A 21,329-nucleotide genomic window follows, 5' to 3' on the forward strand; every position below is an offset into this window, starting at 1 on the left:
TCAAGGGCAATCACCACTTCTGTGGTATTCTTGCCAAAAATGCATCACCTGTGATCTCCATCAAAATTCCAGCAAATTATTTTGTGGATACCAACAAACTGATTCTAAAGTTTCTATGGAGGGGGAAAAAGACCCAGAAGAGCCAACACAACACTGAAGAACAAAGCTAAAGGACTGATACTACCCAACCTCAAGGCTCATTATAAAGTGACGTTATCAAAACAGTGTGCTATTGACAAAAACAACACGAAAACAGATAGATCAAAAGAACAGAATACATTGCCTAGAAACAGACCCCCTCATAAATATAGTCAACTGATCCTTAGATCTAAGGAGAAAAGGTAATACAATGGAACAAAGAGTCTCTTCAACAAATGGTATTGGAACAAATGGACATCCATATACAAAAAAAAAAAAAAGAAAAAAGAATCTATACATAAGACCTTATACCCTTCACAAAAATTAACTCAAAATGGATTATACACTTAAATGTAAAATGCAAAACTATAAAACTCTTAGAAGATAAACACCTCAGAAAATCTAGATGACCTTGGGTATGGCAATGACTTTAAGACAGGACACCAATGGCACAATGAAAAAAATAACTGATTAAATGGACCTTATTAAAATTAAGACTATCTGCTCTGTAAAAGACACTGTCAAGAGAATGAGAAGACATGCCATGGACTGTGAGAAAATATTTGCAAAAGACATATCTTATAAAGGACTACTATCCTAAATTACAAAGAACTCTTAAAACTCAAAAAAACAAAAAAAAACAACCGATCAAAAATGGGCCAAAGACCTTAACAGACACCTCACCAGAGAAAATGAACAGAGAGCAAGTGAGCATATAGAAAGACGTTTCACATAATATATCACTAGGGAAATGCAACCTGAAACAATGAGATACCACTACACACCTATGAGAACGGCCAATATCCAGAACACTGACACCACCAATTGCTGTTGAGCATGTGGAGCAATAAGAACTCTCACTCACTGCTGGTGGGAAAACAAAATGGTACAGCCACTTTGGAAAACAGTAGCTGGTTTCTTACAAAACTAAACATACTTTTAACATGTTCCAGAAATTGTGCTCTTTAGTATTAGGAATTGAAAACTTATCCACAAAAATCCCTGCACACAATGTTTCATTAGCAGTTTTATTCATAATTGCCAAAACTTGGAAGCAACCAAGATATCCTTCAAGAAGTGAATGCATAAATAACCAGCAGCACATCCAGACAATGGAATATTATTCAGCACTAAAAAGAAACAAGCTATCAAGCCATGAGAAGACATGGCAGAAACTTAAATTGCCTATTACTAAGTGAAAGAAGCCAATTTGAAAGGCTACATACCTTATGATTCCAACTATACAATATTCTGGAAAACACAAAACTACAGTAACAGTAATAATATCTGTCATTGCCAGGGGCTGTGGGGGAGAGAAGGATAAATAGGCAGAGCACAGACAATTTTTAAGGAAATGAAATTACTGTTTGTCACTATAATGGAGAATATATGTCATTATACATTTGTCCAAACCCACAGTACATCTATTGTGAACCCTAATGGGAACCATGACTCTGGGTGATAATGATTTATCAACGTAGTTTCATCAGTTTAAATAAATGGATTGCTCAGGTAGGAGATGTTGGTAATACGAGACTATACATGTGTAGAGACAGGGAATATACGGGAAATTTCAGTATCTTTCTCCCATTTTTGCTGTGAACCTAAAAACCACTCTTAAAGGTCAAATTATTTCAGTCATATACTTTAACAACAAAAAAAAGTCAAATTGTTTCAGAATAAAAATTTTAATTTAAAAATAAATACAGAGTACAAATTACTTAACAATGCCACTACATAAATGGATAAACTACAACAGGGATCAGGAATCTTTTTTGTAAAGCGCAGTATTTACTATTTTGTGAGCTAAAGTCTTGTTGAGACTACTCATCTCTGTCATCCTAGCACAAGGCAGCCACAGAAAGTAAAAGTATCAAGCATGCCCGTATTTCAATAAAAACAAGGAGGGAATGGATTTAGGCCATAGGCTCTAGTTTGCTGACCCTGCAATTAAAATTTTTAAAGAAATTATAGTGGGACATGGTGTGATACATAATAGATAGAGTCAAACTTTTTCCAGGTTTATCAAATGAAATGAAAATTTCATTTGTTATTACATACCATTTTCAGAATTCTTTGTCACACACTGCTATGTTTGTTGTGTGCATACGACCATTAAAAGGAGATAATTAATATTTTATTAATAAAGACCAGAGCTGTGTTTCCTATTAGTAGTTCTAGCACAGAATGAGCAAAATAAAGGATGTACTCTACTAAATGACCTTCCTCTGACCTCAAAATAAACTTAGTTCAGCATAAAAACAAAAAAGGCAAAGAAAAAGTAAGAATTTGGGGCCCTCAATTTGCAAAGCTAACTTTATCTAGAAACTCACAGTCTCAAAATATTTTTAAAATATTTAGGGATGCCTAGGTGGCTCAGTGGTTGAGCATCTGCCTTTGGCTCAGAGTATGATCCAGGGATCCGGGATCGAGTCCCACATCGGGCTCCCTGCAAGGAGCCTGCTTCTCCCTCTGCCTGTGTGTGTCTCTGCCTCTCTCATGAATAAATAAATAAATCTTTAAAAATATATATATTTAAAACCTTCCTCCTCCCCTTACTATAGTTTGAAACAATTTAAATTGCTTTTAGTTCTATTTCTAGCCTTTGAACACATTTGCTGACTTGACTGATTTGGTGTTATCTAATCATTCATTAGGTAATTTCAGAAAATCTAGGTATTCAAGAATCATAAAATCATCTGGCTTAGAATTTGTATGTGATTTCTTTAATATGATAGTTTATCAACTTTAGATAAAACAAGAGTTGATTATCTAGAGGTATGCATTTTATAAATAATTTAAAAATAAAAAGGTACAAACGTTATAAAATAAGTCATAAGGATATAATGTACAACATGGTGACTATAGTTAATAACATGTATTGCATATTTGAAAGAGTAGATCTTAGAAGTCCTCATCACAAGAAAAAAAATTTTGTAACTATGTATATATAGTGATAGGTATTACTTAGACTTATCGTGGTGATCATTTCACAATACATAAATATCAAATCATTATGCTATACATCTGAAACTAATATGTTGTATGTCAATTGTATCTTGATTTAAAAAATAAAAATAACTTTGGGCACCTGGATGGTTCAGTTGGTTGACTGTCAGACTCTTGGTTTTGGGTCAGGTCATGATCTATTTCAGGGTCCTGGTATTGATAGAGCCATATGTTGAGCTAGCTCCCTGCTCATCAAGGAGTCTCCTTGTCTCCCCCCTCCAAACCTTCCCCCTACTTGCATGCTCTCTTTCTAGAAATAAATAAATCTTTAAAACATAAAAATAAACTAATTAAAGGCTGTTAGGCTTAGTTACATGATTTTCAAGCCTCACTAAATTAATTCAAAAAGAACTACCAGATTTGGAACCTAGAAAGAAATGTTAAATTTTTTAACCATGAAATTAGCACAAAAAAAGACCAAAGTCTGCATCACTGAAAAACCGAAATAACATAAACTACATGGTAAGTGATATAATAAACACATCTCAACATTAGACACTTTTAAAAGGTCAAGAGTCTGGGTTAATTGTAATTAGCCTGCATGGGTTATTTTTATCACAGTGTTTCCCATGAGCAACAGAGCGCCTGCCCAAAGAGTTCAGGAGTTTCCTCACTGCACTGTTAGATAACACTGAAGACAATCTCAGACTGAGAGCACTAACAGAGCACCAGCCCAGACCAGAGGGGGCCATCACCTGGCCACAACTTACCCCAGGGTGTTGCCTGCCAGCCTGCCCAGAGTCTCAGAACCTGAGAGAAACCATGGGGAGTCATTTGTCCTTCCAGGCCTCGATGTCCTCCCTGCCCCCGAGTTGCTGTTCAACTTTGACCTGGGAAAGAAACAGGAGGCACAACAGTCACGGAACAGTCCTGAACACTAGCTAGGTGCAAGCCCAGGACTCCAGGCCGCACTGCTCTGGGAGTGACTGTGGTAAAATACCAGCCTCACTCTTCTCCAACTGCTCCTCTTGGAATCTCCTTCTGGAATGTGTACTTCCCATCAAAGAGCAAGCCTAACAACTGACAGCCTCCTACCAATCCAGCATTCCCTCCGGGCTGAAAGCGTTTTCATGGTTTAACTCCAAATTAATTGTTCTCTAGATTTTTTAAAGTAATCACGCTTTCCTTAAAGAGGCAGGCAACTGAAATTCATCATACATGATCCAACAACACTTTTTTAAGTTATTTTATTTATTCATGAGAGACAGAGAGAGTCAGAGACATAGGCAGAGTGAGAAGCAGGCTCCCTGCCCGAAGTGAGACTCGATCCCCAGACCCAGAATCATGCCCTTAGCCGAAGGCTGATGCTCAACCGCTGAGCCACCCAGGCGTCCCCCAACAACACTTTTTATACATTATCATTCATATAGACCACAATTTTAAAGACTCTTGTCAATTTCAAACTCAGTTACTTGATTTGGAAATATTAAAAAGGAAAAAACATGAGGTGCCTCACTGGCTCAGTCAGTAGAGCATGCAACTCAATCTGGTGGTCGTGAGTTCAAGACTCACACTGGGTAGAGATATTACTTTAAAAAGGTGGAGATAGGGGCCTGGTTGGCTCAGCCAATAGAGCATGTGACTCTTGATCTCAGGGTTCTAAGTTCAAGCCCCACACTGGGTGCAGAGATTATTTAAAAATAAAATCTTGGGGGGGGGGGGGTCTAAAAAGTCATTTTCAACCAAAGAATAGATCTGACCTGGAACCTACCATACCATTCCCCTGGTAACCTATTTCTGTTAACTGACAAACTTCTCTATTTTCAATACTAATATTTCATTAATCACTGCTTACAGAAAAATTAAAACCAAACTACAAGATAACCATTTCACTATCTTAAAACTTAAAACTTGAAGGCTATTAACATCAAAATAGGTTTACTATAATACCTTTTAAGAGCTAAATACTTATCAAATAAAAAGGGCATTAATGTCTTACCCATCGTTATTATCAGGTTTGCCCAATTCCAATCTGTCTGGCTGTACTGAAAATCCGATCCTGCAAACTCTACCATCCTAAAAGAAAGAAAATAGAAGAAATCACCAAACTAATACTGTGTATTAAAATATGAATTTATTCAATAAACAGATTATGTCCCCATCATTGTCAATTCAGAATACAAATAAGCTTTTCAAAAGGCACTTGTGCCTCACGTGGGGAAGTATGTTTTACATACAATTACGGACACCAGTAGAAATAATTTAAAGTATCTCTAACAGAATTCAGAGTAAGGAAATAACTGGGTATCAGGAACTTCTTCATTACTATGGTTTCAAGCTATTGTAAATCACTTAAGCTTTCTCTGAGCCAGAGAATGTACACAATAAGGAAATGGAACTGAGTGATCTCTGCAATAACTCTTGCAAGAAACTTCTATTTTGCCTGGTTAAAAAAGAAACATGATAATGCATGACTGTATTTTAAGTTCCTTTTCATTTCTGTATCTTACAGTAAACAATTTACCTCAAGAAGAAAGGCAGCATGATTTGGTCCTACCACACACTGTTTGATAGTAGCCTGTTCCAATACATTCAAAGGGGGGTGGCTAAGGAATAAAAAACGTCAAGCAAAATTAGTTTTTTTTTTTAATTTTTTTTTATTTTTATTTACTTATGATAGTCACAGAGAGAGAGAGAGAGAGAGGCAGAGACACAGGCAGAGGGAGAAGCAGGCTCCATGCACCGGGAGCCCGATGTGGGATTCAATCCCAGGGTCTCCAGGATCGCGCCCCAGGCCAAAGGCAGGCGCCAAACCGCTGCGCCACCGAGGGATCCCTAGTTTTAAAATGGCAAATACATTCTAGGGCTGCTTGGTTTTTATCTGATTAATCAAAGGAATAAATAGCTGGCAAAACCTGTTTTCAAAAATATTTATATATTATAGTAAGTAATACTTGAGAAATAATAATTATGATAGCCTTAAAGTTATTATATGTCCTTGGCATGCCAGACTTTTTAAAAATCAATATGAATAGAACCTGTAATTCAAACGAACCTGACTCATAAAAGTTGATTAAAGCTTCTGCCTAAATGTGAGTTTTTTCCTAATAAAGAAAAACTGCTCTTTTCAGAAAATTTAAAATATCTTAAAACTCTTACCTGTTTAAATTATATTTGTTCAGTTTTTCTGAAACTTCCCGTAACCTTTAAAAAAAAAACAAAATATGAATAAACCACATGTACAAATTCTTTTTAAACAAAATAGTTCTGATAGGTACTTGTATCATTATTTAGTGATTTCTAATGGCAGTATACAAAAAAAATCTGCTATGGCAATAATATTTTTTATATTATCTTTCATTTTTGTCCCAAAAAAAGATCCATGGTCAACTCTATAATTCCCTTCCCTTACCACCTCATTAACAATTTTGATAATTATATTAATCCCATTTTACAGATGAGGAAACTAAGGTTCCCATCATTTGTAATACAAAACGTGGCAACACAGCTGGTACCTGAGCTAGCATCAATGGAAGTCACTTGTTAAACACTTTGCTATAAATGTCAAAAGAGGTCCTTAAATGTACATCATAAAATGATGATATTGGGGTAATATATATATATCTACTAAGAATTTAATATAATGAGGCAGGAAAAAAGCCTGAAAGCCTTACTGACTTAAGACAGTCTCAAAAAAAAATTAATAAAATAAAATAAAATAAAATAAAATAAAATAAAATAAAATAAAATAAAATAAAATAAAATAAAATAAAATAAAATAAAATAAAATAAAATATAAAATAAAATAAAATAAATAAAATAAAATAAAATATAAAATAAAATAAAATAAAATAAAATAAAATAAAATAAAAAGATACAGTCTCAAGTTCCTAAAGGGCCTCTGACACAAAATTGTACAAATTAAAACTTCTATGTCTGTATTTATAAAACAAGGATAACACCTTCCCCATTTTCTAATCTTCCCCATTTCTAAGAGTACCAAATATACTTCAAAAAATCTTAAAGAGCTACATAACTAAAAGATAACAATTCATATTTTCTATTATGATTTTGCTGTTTATCTCAAGAAAATGGGTCTTGAGTTAATAAAAAAGTATTGTAAAAAAATATTGTAATACTCATTTAAACTACACTTTTATCAACTTAAGGAAGTCATTTTATAATGTAAAGATGTTGGGACACCTGAGTAGCTCAGTCTGTTAAGAGTCTGCCTTCAGCTCAGATCCTGATCTCAAGGTTCTGGGAACAAGCTCCGTGTCTGGCTCTCTGCTCCTTGGGGAATCTGCTTCTCCCGGATCTCTCTCTTGCTCTCGCTCTCGCTCTTGCTCTTGCTCTCACTCTCAAATAAATAAATTACAAAAAAAAAAAAAAAAAAAAAACAAACCGGGGCAGCCCCCGTGGCACAGCGGTGTAGCGCCGCCTGCAGCCTGGGGTGTGATCCTGGAGACACGGGATCGAGTCCCACGTCAGGCTCCCTGCATGAAGCCTGCTTCTCCCTCTGTGTCTCTGCCTCTCTCTCTCTCTGCCTCTATGAATAAATAAATAAATAAATCTTTAAAAAAAATCTTAAAAAAAAAAACGGCTTATAATGTAAAAATGTAAACAAATGTAGAGACCGTAAGAGTTTGATTCTATCAAGTTCCCAAAACAACTGCCTGGTTTTCAATTTTTTTTTCATAAATGACTCTTTAAACAGAATTTTAGAAAGCAACAGAAAAAAAATTAAAACATGTCAATAGGAAATCCCATGAATTTTGCTTTCTGAAAAGTGGCAAAAATACCTGAAGTCTAATTTCAATCATTTGTATTAACAGATGAAAGTGGTGTGTGTGTGTGTGTACCTCCAAAATAAATCACAGCTTAAAGCCAGTTTAGGATTCAAAGCTGTCGGGATCCCTGGGTGGCGCAGTGGTTTGGCGCCTGCCTTTGGCCCAGGGCGCAATCCTGGAGACCCCGGATCGAATCCCACGTCGGGTTCCCGGTACATGGAGCCTGCTTATCCCTCTGCCTGTGTCTCTGCCTCTCACTCTCTCTCTCTCTCTCTCTCTCTCTCTGTGTGTGTGTGTGTGTGTGTGTGACTATCATAAAAAAAAAAAAGGATTCAAAGCTGTCACAAATCATGTATTATATATGCAAATGATCTAATTATTTCAATAAGAGATTCAAGTAGGGCTAAACTCTCAACTTTATCCTACAAATTCTATCCTCTATTTAATGCTGAGGAGCATCTTTCAAACACACTAACATATATACGGTTACTTTCCAATTCTGAATCTTACTCCTAAGCAAGAATAACTTTCAAATGATGCTATACTTAATTTCTCTCCCACTCACTTTATCCTCACTCCCAAAGAACAGCACCTGATGTGTGAACAAGCCCCCAATAAAATACATTTTCATTTTTGTTGCCTAGTGTTGTATTTGCTTTCATGAACAAAAATGTGTTTTCCTTGTCCTGTAAAATCAATTCTTTTCACCATATCCCAGTTTGCTCATTTACAAGGCACGCTTCTCGGTTCCAAGAAAAGATAAAATACCATAAAAATAACATACTACATGGGATTCATGAGAGAGAAGGCCAAATAGAAAATGTGGATACTGGGGATCCCTGGGTGGCACAGCGGTTTAGCGCCTGCCTTTGGCCCAGGGCGCGATCCTGGAGACCCAGGATCGAATCCCACGTCGGGTTCCCGGTGCATGGAGCCTGCTTCTCCCTCTGCCTGTGTCTCTGCCTCTCTCTCTCTGTGTGTGACTATCATAAATAAATAAAAATTTTAAAAAAAAAAAAGGAAAAAAAAAGAAAATGTGGATACAATAAACTGAGGGGCCAAACAAAGGCCTCCAGAATCCTGGAGCTGAGGCAGGAGTAGAGCTGGAGGGAAAGGGCTAAGAAAGGTTTACTTCCCAAAACCACAATAGTACTCCAAGAAGGTATGTTGTATACAACTAAACCCATTCATGCCCATTGCTTTCTCTTCACCCAACACAGTCTTGAGAGCTGTCACAAAGTATACAGTTGGGGGGTGGAAGCTGGGAGTGGATAAAATTTGTCAAAGCCTCTTCAAAACTGGGCAATAACGGAAATTAAAAATTAGGGGATCCCTGGATGGCTCAGCAGTTTAGCGCCTAGCTTCGGCCCAGGACGTGATCCTGGGGAGTCCCGGGATTGAGTCCCACATCAGGCTCCCTGTGTGGAGCCTGTTCTCCCTTTGCCTGTGTCTCTGCCCGCCCCCCCCAACCCCTGCCCCTGTCTCTCTCATGAATAAATAAAATCTTTAAAAAAATAATAATAAAATAAAAATTAAATGAAGCTGCTCTCATGGCTTCAAATTCCACTCCATATACACAATATTTATAACTAAAATAAGCTTTGGAAACATCAAAATGATTAAAGTACTAAGTCAAGAACTCGACAGCAGGGGATCCCTGGGTGGCTCAGTGGTGTAGCGTCTGCCTTTGGCCCAGGGCGCAATCCTGGAGTCCCGGGATCAAGTTCCGCGTCAGGCTCCTGGCATGGAGCCTGCTTCTCCCTCCTCCTGTGTTCTCTGCCTCTCTCTCTCTCTCTCTCTCTCTCTCTCTCTATGTCTATCATAAATAAATAAATATTAAAAAAAAAAGAACTCGACAGCAAATTTCAGGCCACAAGGAGACAGAGGAAATGGTCACTGCCATCAATTCAATTCTCTCATCTTAAAAATCATGGTGGACTCCTAACCACATCTGAAACGTACACCCATCTGTACTGGAAACAATGCCCACTAGAGAGCAAGAAATCTGGAGCTAACTCCCAGCTCACCTACTACTTACTAACTGGCCTCATTTGAGACCTTTAAAGTCTCAGGTTTTCATCCACATAATAGTCATCCATGGTTCTTTTTAGTCCTGGAATTCTTATGAATGTTTTAAAAGAAAATAAATCAGTGGATACATCTATAACATGTATATGGGACTAGCACTTACTGTCATATTCAATTTCATCTAAACCATTTGAAACTTTCATATACAAACTGATTTTACATGGACATTTAGAATGTTTCCCCAAATACTAATTTTTTTTAATTTCTTAAATTCAATCCCCAAAATTTACACAAAATCTACCATGCCTGCAAATCTCAAAACAGTTATCAGGACTAAACTGGCCCCATAAGCATAAATCCCAGACAATAGTATCAAAGAAACCTACAAACAAACTATAAAGTTAGTTTAGTTCCCCTTTTACAGTAGAGTCCTCTGCAGACGGAAATCACAGCATTGCTGCAGACCAAAGACCACATTCATTTACAAAGTTACTGAATGTCTCTATATAATTGTTAGGCACTCATCTATTTTAAAAGATCTTTCTCCAAAAGCTTACATGCTTAAAGTCATTATAGTCCCTCTAGTAGCAACATGTACAGAAGTCTCCCTCGTTTTTAGAATAAAAGGAAAACTATCCTAGAACTCACCAAATTCCATTTCAGAATAAATCTTAACATGTGGTTGTGATGGAAAAAATTTTAAGAGTACAGCATAACATTACAAAATAACCTCATAACTCAGCATTTAATCTCATTCAAGAATAGGCAGGAAAGCCTTTGTGAGGTTGCTGTAACACACAATGCATAGGCTACCAATAAGCTTCTGACAATCCTTAGTATTCCTACACCAAAGATTTATTCTATATTCCAATCCAAGAACCTATTTCATTCCTTTAAATTTATTGGCATTTTACAGATCCAGAGGCTGGATTTTCTTTTTTCTTAAAGCACCAAAGTAGGGTAACAGCAAACTAATGTTTAAAAAGGGACAAGCGGGGGATCCCTGGGTGGCTCAGCGGTTTAGCCCCTGCCTTCAGCCCAGGGCGTGATCCTGGAGTCCCAAGATCCCACATCAGGCTCCCTGCATGGAGCCTGCTTTTCCCTCTGCCTGTGTTTTTGCCTCTCTCTCTCTCTCTCTCTCTCTCTCTCTGTGTGTGTGTGTGTGTCTCATGAATAAATAAATAAAATCTTAAAAAAAATAAAAAATAAAAAGGGACAAGAAATCAAACTATAACATGCTGGAATCTAACATATTTCATTGCTGCCCTGAAATACCCTGTAAGTTCAGTCTCCTTTTCCTCCAAATTTAACATTAATGTTAAATTCAAAGTAATTTCAAAGATACTTCATCTTCTCAGTCATCCTCAACCTGGCAACAGCATCAGTGGAGGTCCATCAGTTTTAGAATTCTCTCCTACCCCTGTCACATACCACACCTGCATGTTCAAACATACATAACCTTAAAATGAATGAAACCTGATGGATTTCCAGCTGTATTTCTGCAACTAAAAACATTAAGGCCTATTTAAGATCCCCAAAAGGCTGCCAATTCTCCAGGGCAGAAAGATATTCCTGTTACCCCACCTTCTACAAGATGATGGTCTTCATATATCTGAAGCATAAGACCAAGTACACCTATCCATGTTTCGTATTTATTAGCAATCACCTTAAGTGGTGAAAAAGTGACAAAATCTGCCAAGAGTAGATTTCTTCCAGGCTCATTCCTATTTCAGGCCCAGCTCAAATGTTACCTCCTCCATGAATTTTTCCTGCTACGCTACTTTTCTTCCTACAGAAGTCAACAGTTTCTCCTTCCTAGAGGACCTTCAGGTCTACATTGCATTTGTTTCAGTCTGAACTGGCTTCAGAGACTCTAAGTAAAGACAGGATAAAATCAAGTCTTTCCTCACTCTTCCGCTTCTTTAGATAATTTCCAACAGTGAAAACTATAGAGTAATACTTGCATACACTCCATTTCAGAGGAAGAAAAGATTAGGTTCCTAATCTCAACAAAGTTAACTCCTCAGGTCTTCCACCTCAAGTTTGAACAAAGTTTAAAACAGGCATGAAAAGTACAAATATACAGGTTTATTTTAGGACAGTTGCCCATATTAACTCTTATAAGCAGGCCAGTTAACATAAAGAAAATATTTAGTAACTCACCACTTACTCAATAATCGTATTAGCAACCTGCCTTTAAAGTAACCTCACTCCAACCTCAACCTATCCATCCATGGAATAAAACTTTTACATATCCCTATCATTTTATTTTGAAGTAAAGGGCTTAATAATCCATATAAAGAAACAACAGCCAACAGTAAAGGTTACCTACAAAGCTAAATCGTACATTAAAACCTGTGCCTAGATTATTTTCTTGTAGAAAAAGAAATACTGTAGGAATATTTCTGACATTTCCCCAAAAGAAAATTCTCTAAATCATAAAGCCTAAAACTCATGAAGCAATGAAATTATGTATTTTTTTTTCTTTTGGAACAACTATGTTGCTAGATAGATGGCAAAGACAGGAGTCAAACTAATGGTGTTTTTTGCTACATTATCCTGCACTTTCCTAAGTATTAGCATTCAGTTCTTACTTTCACATTGTTCTTTTATACAACTGCCACGCCATACTATATACACTACCACCTCTGAACTGTCTCTTTGCATGCCAGCTGTTCAATATTATCACTGACATGAATAAATTCAAGTTATCAGGTGGTGGTCTCACCTCCCAGCCACAGTCACTGTGAGAAGAGGCTCTGCTTTAGGTAAAGTTGCAGAAGGTATTTTGAAACACTTACTTGTGTCAGCATCTAGTAAGCACATTCCCAGCTCTACTAGATAACTGAAAATCTGATGCTGTCTTATCCAATCCAGTCCAGAGAGCATCCAACCCACAACCCCTTTTCACTCAGTCCTGTAGCAAGCCAACAGCAAACCATCTAAGGCATGTTCACAAGGAATCCTCTTTAGGAGGTCTTGAGTATAAGAAGCAAGGGGTCAATGGAGTCTTCTTATGCTACACTGTGGATCTGTTTTTCTATGAAGGGGATAAAATGTTTCTTACTACCCACCCACGCTGTTATGACTTAAGTATTAAGAGCTACCTTGACCCATGGGACTGAGGATGACTGGGAAGAACCTGGAAATATTAGGGCTATCTTGGTAATAAGCAAGAAGCATCAACACTTTAGGGATAATTCTCTCCATCTCTGTGATTATGAAAGACTCTCTCACTGTATGTCTGAAATTTGACTTCAAGACATTCAATTTCTGCATACATTTTTTTTAAATTCATTTTGTACTGTCTCTATCTGAATTTAACCCTGATCATGGCTTCCCCAGCTTCAGGATTTCCAGAACAGTAAATGGGAGTGGGGCTGGATGAATAATTAGAGAAGTAAGGTAACTATCTGGACAACATACACATTAAAAAAGAAAAATCAGGGGATCCCTGGGTGGCGCAGTTTAGCACCTGCCTTTGGCCCAGGGCGCGATCCTGGAGACCCAGGATCGAATCCCACGTCGGGCTCCTGGTGCATGGAGCCTGCTTCTCCCTCTGCCTATGTCTCTGCCTCTCTCTCTCTCTCTGTGGGACTATCATTAATAAATAAAAATTTTAAAAAAATTAAAAAAAAAGAAAAATCACTATACATCATTTTCACAGCAAAAATGTAAGGAGGCCATAATTGTAGATTAAATATAAACTATATACAAAAAATATATATAAACTATATAAATTTAACTATTCAAAACTCCTATTTTGTCCTTAAGTTTACTCATGTCACAGCTGACCACAGAAAACTTCAAAGTTTAATACTAAGTAATCAAGGAATAAGATTATGATAAAGGCCAAAGAGAAACAAGAATTTACCAGAAACAAAAGATTTTAGGCCTCACTTCAAGAACACAGAGACCATTAAAGTTCTTTGTATCTCATATGAAAGGGTTTTCTCTAAAAGTAAATCAGAATTTCTGCTTATTTTTCACCTCCGCAAATATCCCTTGAGTCTTCCTAACAGCCTCCCTTCTCAACCTCTCATAATATACTTAGAAATTTTAAATTTTATCTTAGAACCACTTTTGTTTACTGGGCTCAAAAACACTGATATTTATAATATTATCAAGTACCAAGAAAAATTCTGAATATTTACTTCAAAAATAATAAACTCATTATATACACAAAAAAATACCTTATGAAAAAATAACTTTTCCAAAACTATTTATGATGGGGGACTGTTTTACATTTTTGCAGACCTCTTTGTTATCACTCTTACTATAAGATAGCTAAATTCCCAGATCTGCTTCTGCATTCAGTATATCACTGTACATTATTTTGGTTGAAGTATGTGAAGAAGGGCTAGCTCTACATATTCAAATATAGGAAAAGGGAGCAATATTTTAATACACCTTACAGATCATTGGAGATATTCTTTTGATATTACACCAAAACTCAACAAGTGATCATTCCTTAAAGGTTGGGAGCAATGTGAAACCTTCTGAAACCTATCAAAATCGTGTGCCCATGTATAAGTCTGTAATGGCATGCACTGGTCATTTGGAAAATAATGGTTTACGGACTCAGGCAGGTCTTCAAAATCATGTTTGTTAAGGTCACTGTCAAACTGACAATGATGGATACAAATTTCCAAAAATTCTAATTGTTGCTTGAAAGCTCAATTTTATCACTGACAACAAACAGTGATAAAATTGTTTTCCTTGAAGTAAAAGGCTCACTAGGGTCATTTTTGAGAAAATGTCTGTCAAATACCCAAGGCTTATTTTAAGTAAAATAAATGTTCCTGAAGAAAGCAGCTAGTTCAGCTTGCAACTAAAAGAAATGCAAAAGTGTTTTTCTTCAAGACAACCAAAGGTTCTTTTCATTTTGTCAAACTGCATATTAAAGTGATATATATACTCAAAGGTTAAAATTTAATAAAATTAGTAATTTTTACCACTTCATCAAAGATACCCAAGTGAAAACTGGCTTGTCCTGCAAGTACAAAAAAAAGTGAAGAATACAATAATTTTCAACAGTTTGCTGACACTACTTTGATTTATGCTAAGAAGCCACTGCACAAATTTCAAAATAGTGAAAAAAGACAAAGTCTCAGTATTACTATATACAGTTTTTAAGAAAGACTTTATTGTATTTAACTGAGTGAGAGAAAGAAAGCACAAAGTGGATGGAGGGGCAGATGGAGAGGGAGAAGCAAACTCCCCGCTGAGCAAGGAGTCTGAAGTGGGGCTCAACTTGGGGCTGGACCCCAGGACTGAGCTGAAGGCAGATGCTTAACCAATTGAGCCACCCAGGCGCCCCTCTTACCAGTCATTTCCAAAAGAGGACGAGAAGGCAGTGGGGGCAAAGATATAGAAGAGCCTCTTCTTTTTAAAGTTTTATGCAAAAACCATAGCTAATTACTAAAAGGGAGCAGGAGGAGCCTCAAGATGTCACAAACTGCCAGCCTACAGATGTACACATGATATTGAATCACGCGGCATTTTAAATTTTTTGAAGATTTTTAAAGATTCTTGGCCAACATTTAAACTTGAAGGATTTCGCACAGAATTTCAGGTTTTTAACTTCTTTTGAAAAATGAGATCTAGCAACTGCACTTATTTTCCCTTATGGTGACTAGAGGTACCCTTACCTAGAGGTACCTAGCACCTATAGGCATCTCGGTTTGAGATCACTGATATGGGAGGATTACTCCTCCCAACCCCTGAAAAAGGTATTTGCTTGGTGAAGAGGAATCTGCTCAGTTTTATGATTCAAATCTCATCATGTACAGTGATCCCTAATATATCTTTGCTCAGCCATAAGTCATAAGCACATTTTATTTCTTTAAATTGACTTTACAATTTCTAAAATAGTGGTCTGACTTTTCTCACTTTTTGCCCACCCAAAGAGAACTAAGCCAAGCAGCAAACATCTGACTTTACTATTAAAAGACCCCAAATCACACAAATGACGTTTTGTATAGAGGGAAAATCCATCTGTCAGCTTTCTGAATGACAATTATAGGTAGGACTTATATACATACTTCATGCTTATGGAGATGGCAAATGCTAATTTATATAATGTGTTCACTTTAAATAAACGATACAGGACATTCAACCTTCAGGAGGCATTCAAGACCGAAAAGAAGTTTCTAAATAAATATTGTAAGTTCATGAAATGATACACATTTTTTAAAATGGGAAATTCTTTAAACTATTTCCCCTAAAACGATTCTCAGTTAAAACTGTTAAGAGTTCTATAAAATTAAAAGAAGAAAATTCATGCTACAGAAATGCTCTGTAAACCAGCACAGGGAAAAAAAAAAAAATGACATCCTACTTACAAATAATTTCTTCCCCTAACCTGGAAAATATTCTACTTACAAACTCCTATATATTATCATAAATAACATTTTTCCTAATAAAATGAAAAGGAGACCAAAATCCCAAACTCCTCTGCCATTTGAAAAGCTAAACACATCTCTGAGAAACTCAATGCCGAACACAACAAAATGAGTCATTTTCCTTTAAAGCCAAAATACCATGTTATTTTCAGCTCCATTCAAAACAGGAAAAGGGGAATACACATGCCAAATGGACAAGAAATTTGGTAGAAAAAGATACAAGATATGGCCTTTATACATTAATTCTTCTTGACAATTTCTTAAGTCATTCTAATTCCATCTTGGTAACAGTAAGACTATACACACATAGAAGAATCAAACGATGTGAACAGGATAGGACTTCTTTTGAGCCTACCATCCAAAAAGTATAGCATTCAGTCAAAAATTCAAGAGAAAAGTCGGTCTTCTTCACCCTTAGGCCATATCTACATTCTGAATATCTGCAACATTATTCATCAAAGTATCTGCCAGATACAGATAATGAATTCAAATTATAATCCCAATTTCAACTCTACATACAAATCAAACATGTCATGAGATAACCGACACTCATCATAGCACAACTACTGCCATTTGGCAGTTACACAATCCTTGAGATAGAATTGTAAACTCAAGTAAAGCACCTGTAATGAAATCAGACTTTCCCATAGAAACAAGACAATTAGATTATATTTTTAACCAAGGATCTTGATAACATTAACATCAAAGATGAAATTGCAGTTTTACTGCTTTTGAAATGGTCATTTTACATTCCTAAGCCACCATTCCATCCACCCTAGGAACCACAGCTGCCGTCTTGTGAGGGGCACGGGGCCAGGAAAGAATGAGCTGTGGTGTCAGACAAACCAACCTGGGTTTGATTCCATCCCTGCCATTAACTGGCTCTGGAACTTTGGGTAAGCTTACTCTAACCTCCCAGAATTTGGAAGGAGTCTTGGGCTGTTAAAACAGGGATAAAATCACTTGTCTGTAGTGCGGCTCTAAGGATTAAAGGTAATTTTGTGACGTACCTTGGAAAGAGCCAAGCACTTAAAAGTTCAATAAATGACAGCCATTAACATTACTGAACTATATTCTTCATCCTTGGATAGCTTGCTATATTTTGCTGCTCAAGTCCACCAAGTTCTGGCTTAACTGGTTGCCAAACTAAATAGGGCCTAATTCAAATCCTGAGATCAAGAATAGGAACCTGAGCATCTAGGGAATGGGATCCAGGGAATGAAGAGCTAAATCCAGGAATTCCTGGTATTAGAAATCTATATACGCACAATAATTCCTTTGTTTCTTCTGCACAGGTTCTTATTTTCCAAAACATGAGAGATTCTTCTTCTTGCCCCTACTCTAATCTCATCTCTGCACTCTTCCAGAGCATTCTATACACCAAACATCACTATACTCACAATTCCTTAACAAGATTATACTCACGAACTACTCTATGTTTTTTATTAACACATCTATTCCCTCAGCCTAGAATAACTATACCCCACTGCCTTCTACACATCTAGCTACTAGTCCCTCAAGGCTAGGCTGAAACAACCTACAGGAAGGGAGACCTTAATTCACCTTTTATTCCAGGCTAAATGAGGCATTTCTCTGAATCCCACTTTATACCTAGGGCACACTTCCTCCAGAGCACTTCATAGGACATAACTACTGGTTTGATGAAAGATTTGTCTCTTTCACCACCCGACAAAATCTAAGAAGACAAGAAACATGCTAAATTCCCAATCCCCAAGACCTAGCACATAGTAAATCCTTACTACCCATGTGCCGATGGATAGAGGGCCGAACAAATGAATGGACATTCATGTCTTGGCTCTAAGTCCTACACTACCTCAAAATGATGGATTCATAGCTATTTTTAAAGATTTTTAGATGTTCTCTTATGTGACTAGTATTATGAGACTAGGTTTTTAAAATACACCAAAGGAATGTTGTCCTACAAAATAAGCCCCCGGAGGTTCTGCCCTACTTCAAATGACCCTGCAAGACTATGAGGAATTTGTGTAACTCTTTCTTCAAGATTCATCTACAGAAAGAGTTTACCAAACAAACAGTGATTAAAATCATGCAGTACTTCACAGGCTAGGATACTCTCTCAGTACCCTCCACTGAGAAGAGGGTCTCCTTTTTAACTCCCTCCCTTTCTCCTCTGTGGTTGAATCTGGGTTGGGGTTAGGAAAAAAGGGCTGAAGGGGCCCAAAGAAAGTTGAAAGCAAAGAGAAGAGAGGAAGAGAGAAAGAGAACTTATCAGGAAACATTACAGATAAAAGTCTGTGCTGGGGCGCCTGGGTGGCTCTGACCCTTAAGCATCTGCCTTCAGCTCAGTGGGGAGCCTGCTTCTCTTTCTCCCTCTCCTACTTCCACTGCTTGTGCTTGCTCTCTGTCAATAAATATATAAAATCCTTAAAAAAAAGAAAGTCTGTGTGCAGCCTCTTGTGTAGGTGCCTGAAATTGGTAACATGAGTCTAATGGGCTAAGGACCTTAAAATGCGAACCAGAGAAAGTCTAGTCACTGGACACCAATAAAATATTCTAATATTTAATGCAATATTAAAATAGGAAGAATCAGATGCAAATGCCCATATTAATTTTTTGGTTGTTGTGGCTATTTAGCCAGTCACCAGCATGGTAGGCATGAAATTAAAATGAGTGTCAGCAGGTCCTACCTAGATACTCGCAAACAGCCCTGGGTTTTGAGTCTCAGCTCCACCATTAAAAGAGCATGATCTTGAGTAGGTCATCTAACATTTGTTCTCGGTTCCACCTATGCCAAAAATGGTCATCACCATTATCTGTTTCACAGAGTTGTCTTAAGAACCAGATAATTTGCCACATGTAAAAGTAATGTATACCATCTTAAATAGTAGTGTCTAAATCTATCTAATCATCACAAACTCCAGGGAACATTTGAAAAGACCTATTCCCAGTCCTCACCCAGACCTACTAAATCAGAAATCTCATTGACTGCTACTATGGCTAAATAAGCTATAGCACACATGAAACAGTTCTGAAAAGAGTAACATTAATCACCTATAAGAAAAGGAAGTAGGCAGCCAGGGAACAGAGCAAGGAGGGAGACTTTTCACTGTGTGCCAATGTACACTTTCTGAATTTTAAAATGGAATTTTTTAAAGATTTATTTATTTATTCATGAGAGACACGGGGGAGGGGGGTGTGCTGTGTAGAGACACAGGCAGAGGGAGAACCAGGCTCCATGCAGGGAGCCCGACGTGGGACTCAATCCCAGGTCTCCAGGATCAGGCCCTGGGCTGAAGGCGGTGCTAAACCACTGAGCCACCTGGGCTGCCCACTTTCTGAATTGTAAACCACGTAAACGTATTATCTATCCAAAACCCAAAAGGGCTTTGTTGTTGTTGTTGTTGTTGTTGTTTTTAATTTCTAAGCACCCAAAGTAATTCTTTGGAAGTCACTACTCTTATTAAATACCGCAAATACACATAAGGATTGCTTAAAATAGTCATAAGATTAGTAGTCCACTTAGGGAGACATTAATAACTACACTATTTCAAGTTTTAGAAATGCTGCTTAGGATAGCTCCCTCTCAGAAATTCACAATCCACCTACCTCAATTAGATTTTTTTAAGCCCTGCAATAAAGAAACCCAATTAACTATGCTTAATCTTGTGCTTCCCAAACCGAAACTGAACAAGAAACACTGTTCAGGCCATTTTTTCATAAGATATTGGGGAATCAGGAGTTTAAGGTCCAGGTTCCCTGAGGCAGAGATCATCTCTCTACCCCAAAATCCTAGAGAGTGCCTGGCACACAAAAAGCCTCCCCAAAACACAGAGCTCAACAGTGACAGGCTTTCCTGTCTTTTATACGTAAACCAAAACTATATCCCAAATTTCTGTTTAATCAGCTTCAAGGATTTAAAAAAAAAAAAAGTAAATAGTATAAACAATCCCACTCTGCCTAAAATTATATTGTTGAAAAATGCAACTATCTACAGCAGATCGTTTTAAAATCCAAATAATATGGCAACAGGCATCTTTATTCCTTAAAGTGGAAAAATAGAAGACCTTTAACTATGATTCAAAGTCATCTACTTAATAGACAGCAATAGATTTCAGTATTGTTTTCCTTTTACAATATGAACAGATATTGCTGGGCATCTTTATACCATTGAAGCAGACTAATCAAGTAAGCTTTACAGTCAAACTGCCCAACAACCCCACTTATTAACAAAAGCATGTTCATCAGTGTACCTACAGGGGGTTTGAAAGCTGTATCAGCTTCTTTGAAATCTGCACCCAACTAATTGTTCTTAACACGGTCTCTCACCCAGAAAGCCTTCCTTTAGGTATAATTCAGAGCTAAACCAAAGGAATCAAACAAATATCAAAACTACAAAACACCAGGGTCAAATTTAAGAGCTCGACCAGATCTCTTTTGTTTCATCACTATGGAGCACAAACGAATACAAAGTTCTCTTTGGCAACACAGCTATCACAGCAAAGGCCTGGCTCCCAAGTTCGGCCTTCAGAAATCCACCAATAAATGTTAACCATTCTTCATCTTACAATAAACACTCAACCTAATATAAGTTGACTCAACAGGCAGTCTCCGATTTCCAGACTGACATCACTGACAGAAAGGTCTGCATCCCATCGCAGTTCCCACTCTGTCCACTCTCAACCACTTAACATACACACACACTTAATGCTTTTAAATAGTGTGTCGATAATAATACTTTAAAAGGGGCTACCCCAGGAGAAGATTCTGAAGGACATCAGCCTCCTCCCTGCCAAGCCCTAATTATTATCTGGAAACTGCTACATTCATCCCCAAACTGCTAAATTCTTTCCCCATGCTTTTAATGCCTGAAAATTGCTTACCAGCCAGAGAACTAAGTTCTCAATCTTGCAGCACTAGGCCCTAGCAGGTTGATTGGTTTAATCAGCTACCTCCTCTCTGCATAATGAGCATCAATCACCCAAAAGTGGAAGATGGAGGAGTAATAAGTGAGGTACATCCAGATACAAAAGCCTGGCAC

The 21,329-nt window shown here is 37.2% G+C and overlaps 1 protein-coding gene across 6 annotated transcripts in view; it reads right to left on the reverse strand.

The window, feature by feature from the left end:
* The window catches only part of UBR5 (ubiquitin protein ligase E3 component n-recognin 5), a 133,642-nt gene that overhangs the window by 83,745 nt on the left and 28,568 nt on the right, over positions 1 to 21,329 (reverse strand). For all 6 annotated transcript variants that reach the window (XM_055303311.1, XM_055303310.1, XM_055303313.1 and 3 more), the window contains exons 2-5: positions 6,247 to 6,291; positions 5,612 to 5,693; positions 5,087 to 5,163; positions 3,858 to 3,977 (exon numbers count right to left, since the gene is read on the reverse strand). In XM_055303311.1, the coding sequence (XP_055159286.1) occupies positions 3,858 to 3,977; positions 5,087 to 5,163; positions 5,612 to 5,693; positions 6,247 to 6,291 (324 nt within the window). The remainder of the gene's footprint in view (positions 1 to 3,857; positions 3,978 to 5,086; positions 5,164 to 5,611; positions 5,694 to 6,246; positions 6,292 to 21,329) is intronic.

Source organism: Nyctereutes procyonoides, unplaced genomic scaffold (genome assembly GCF_905146905.1).
Source record: "Nyctereutes procyonoides isolate TBG_1078 unplaced genomic scaffold, NYPRO_anot_genome, whole genome shotgun sequence".
NCBI lineage: Eukaryota > Metazoa > Chordata > Mammalia > Carnivora > Canidae > Nyctereutes > Nyctereutes procyonoides.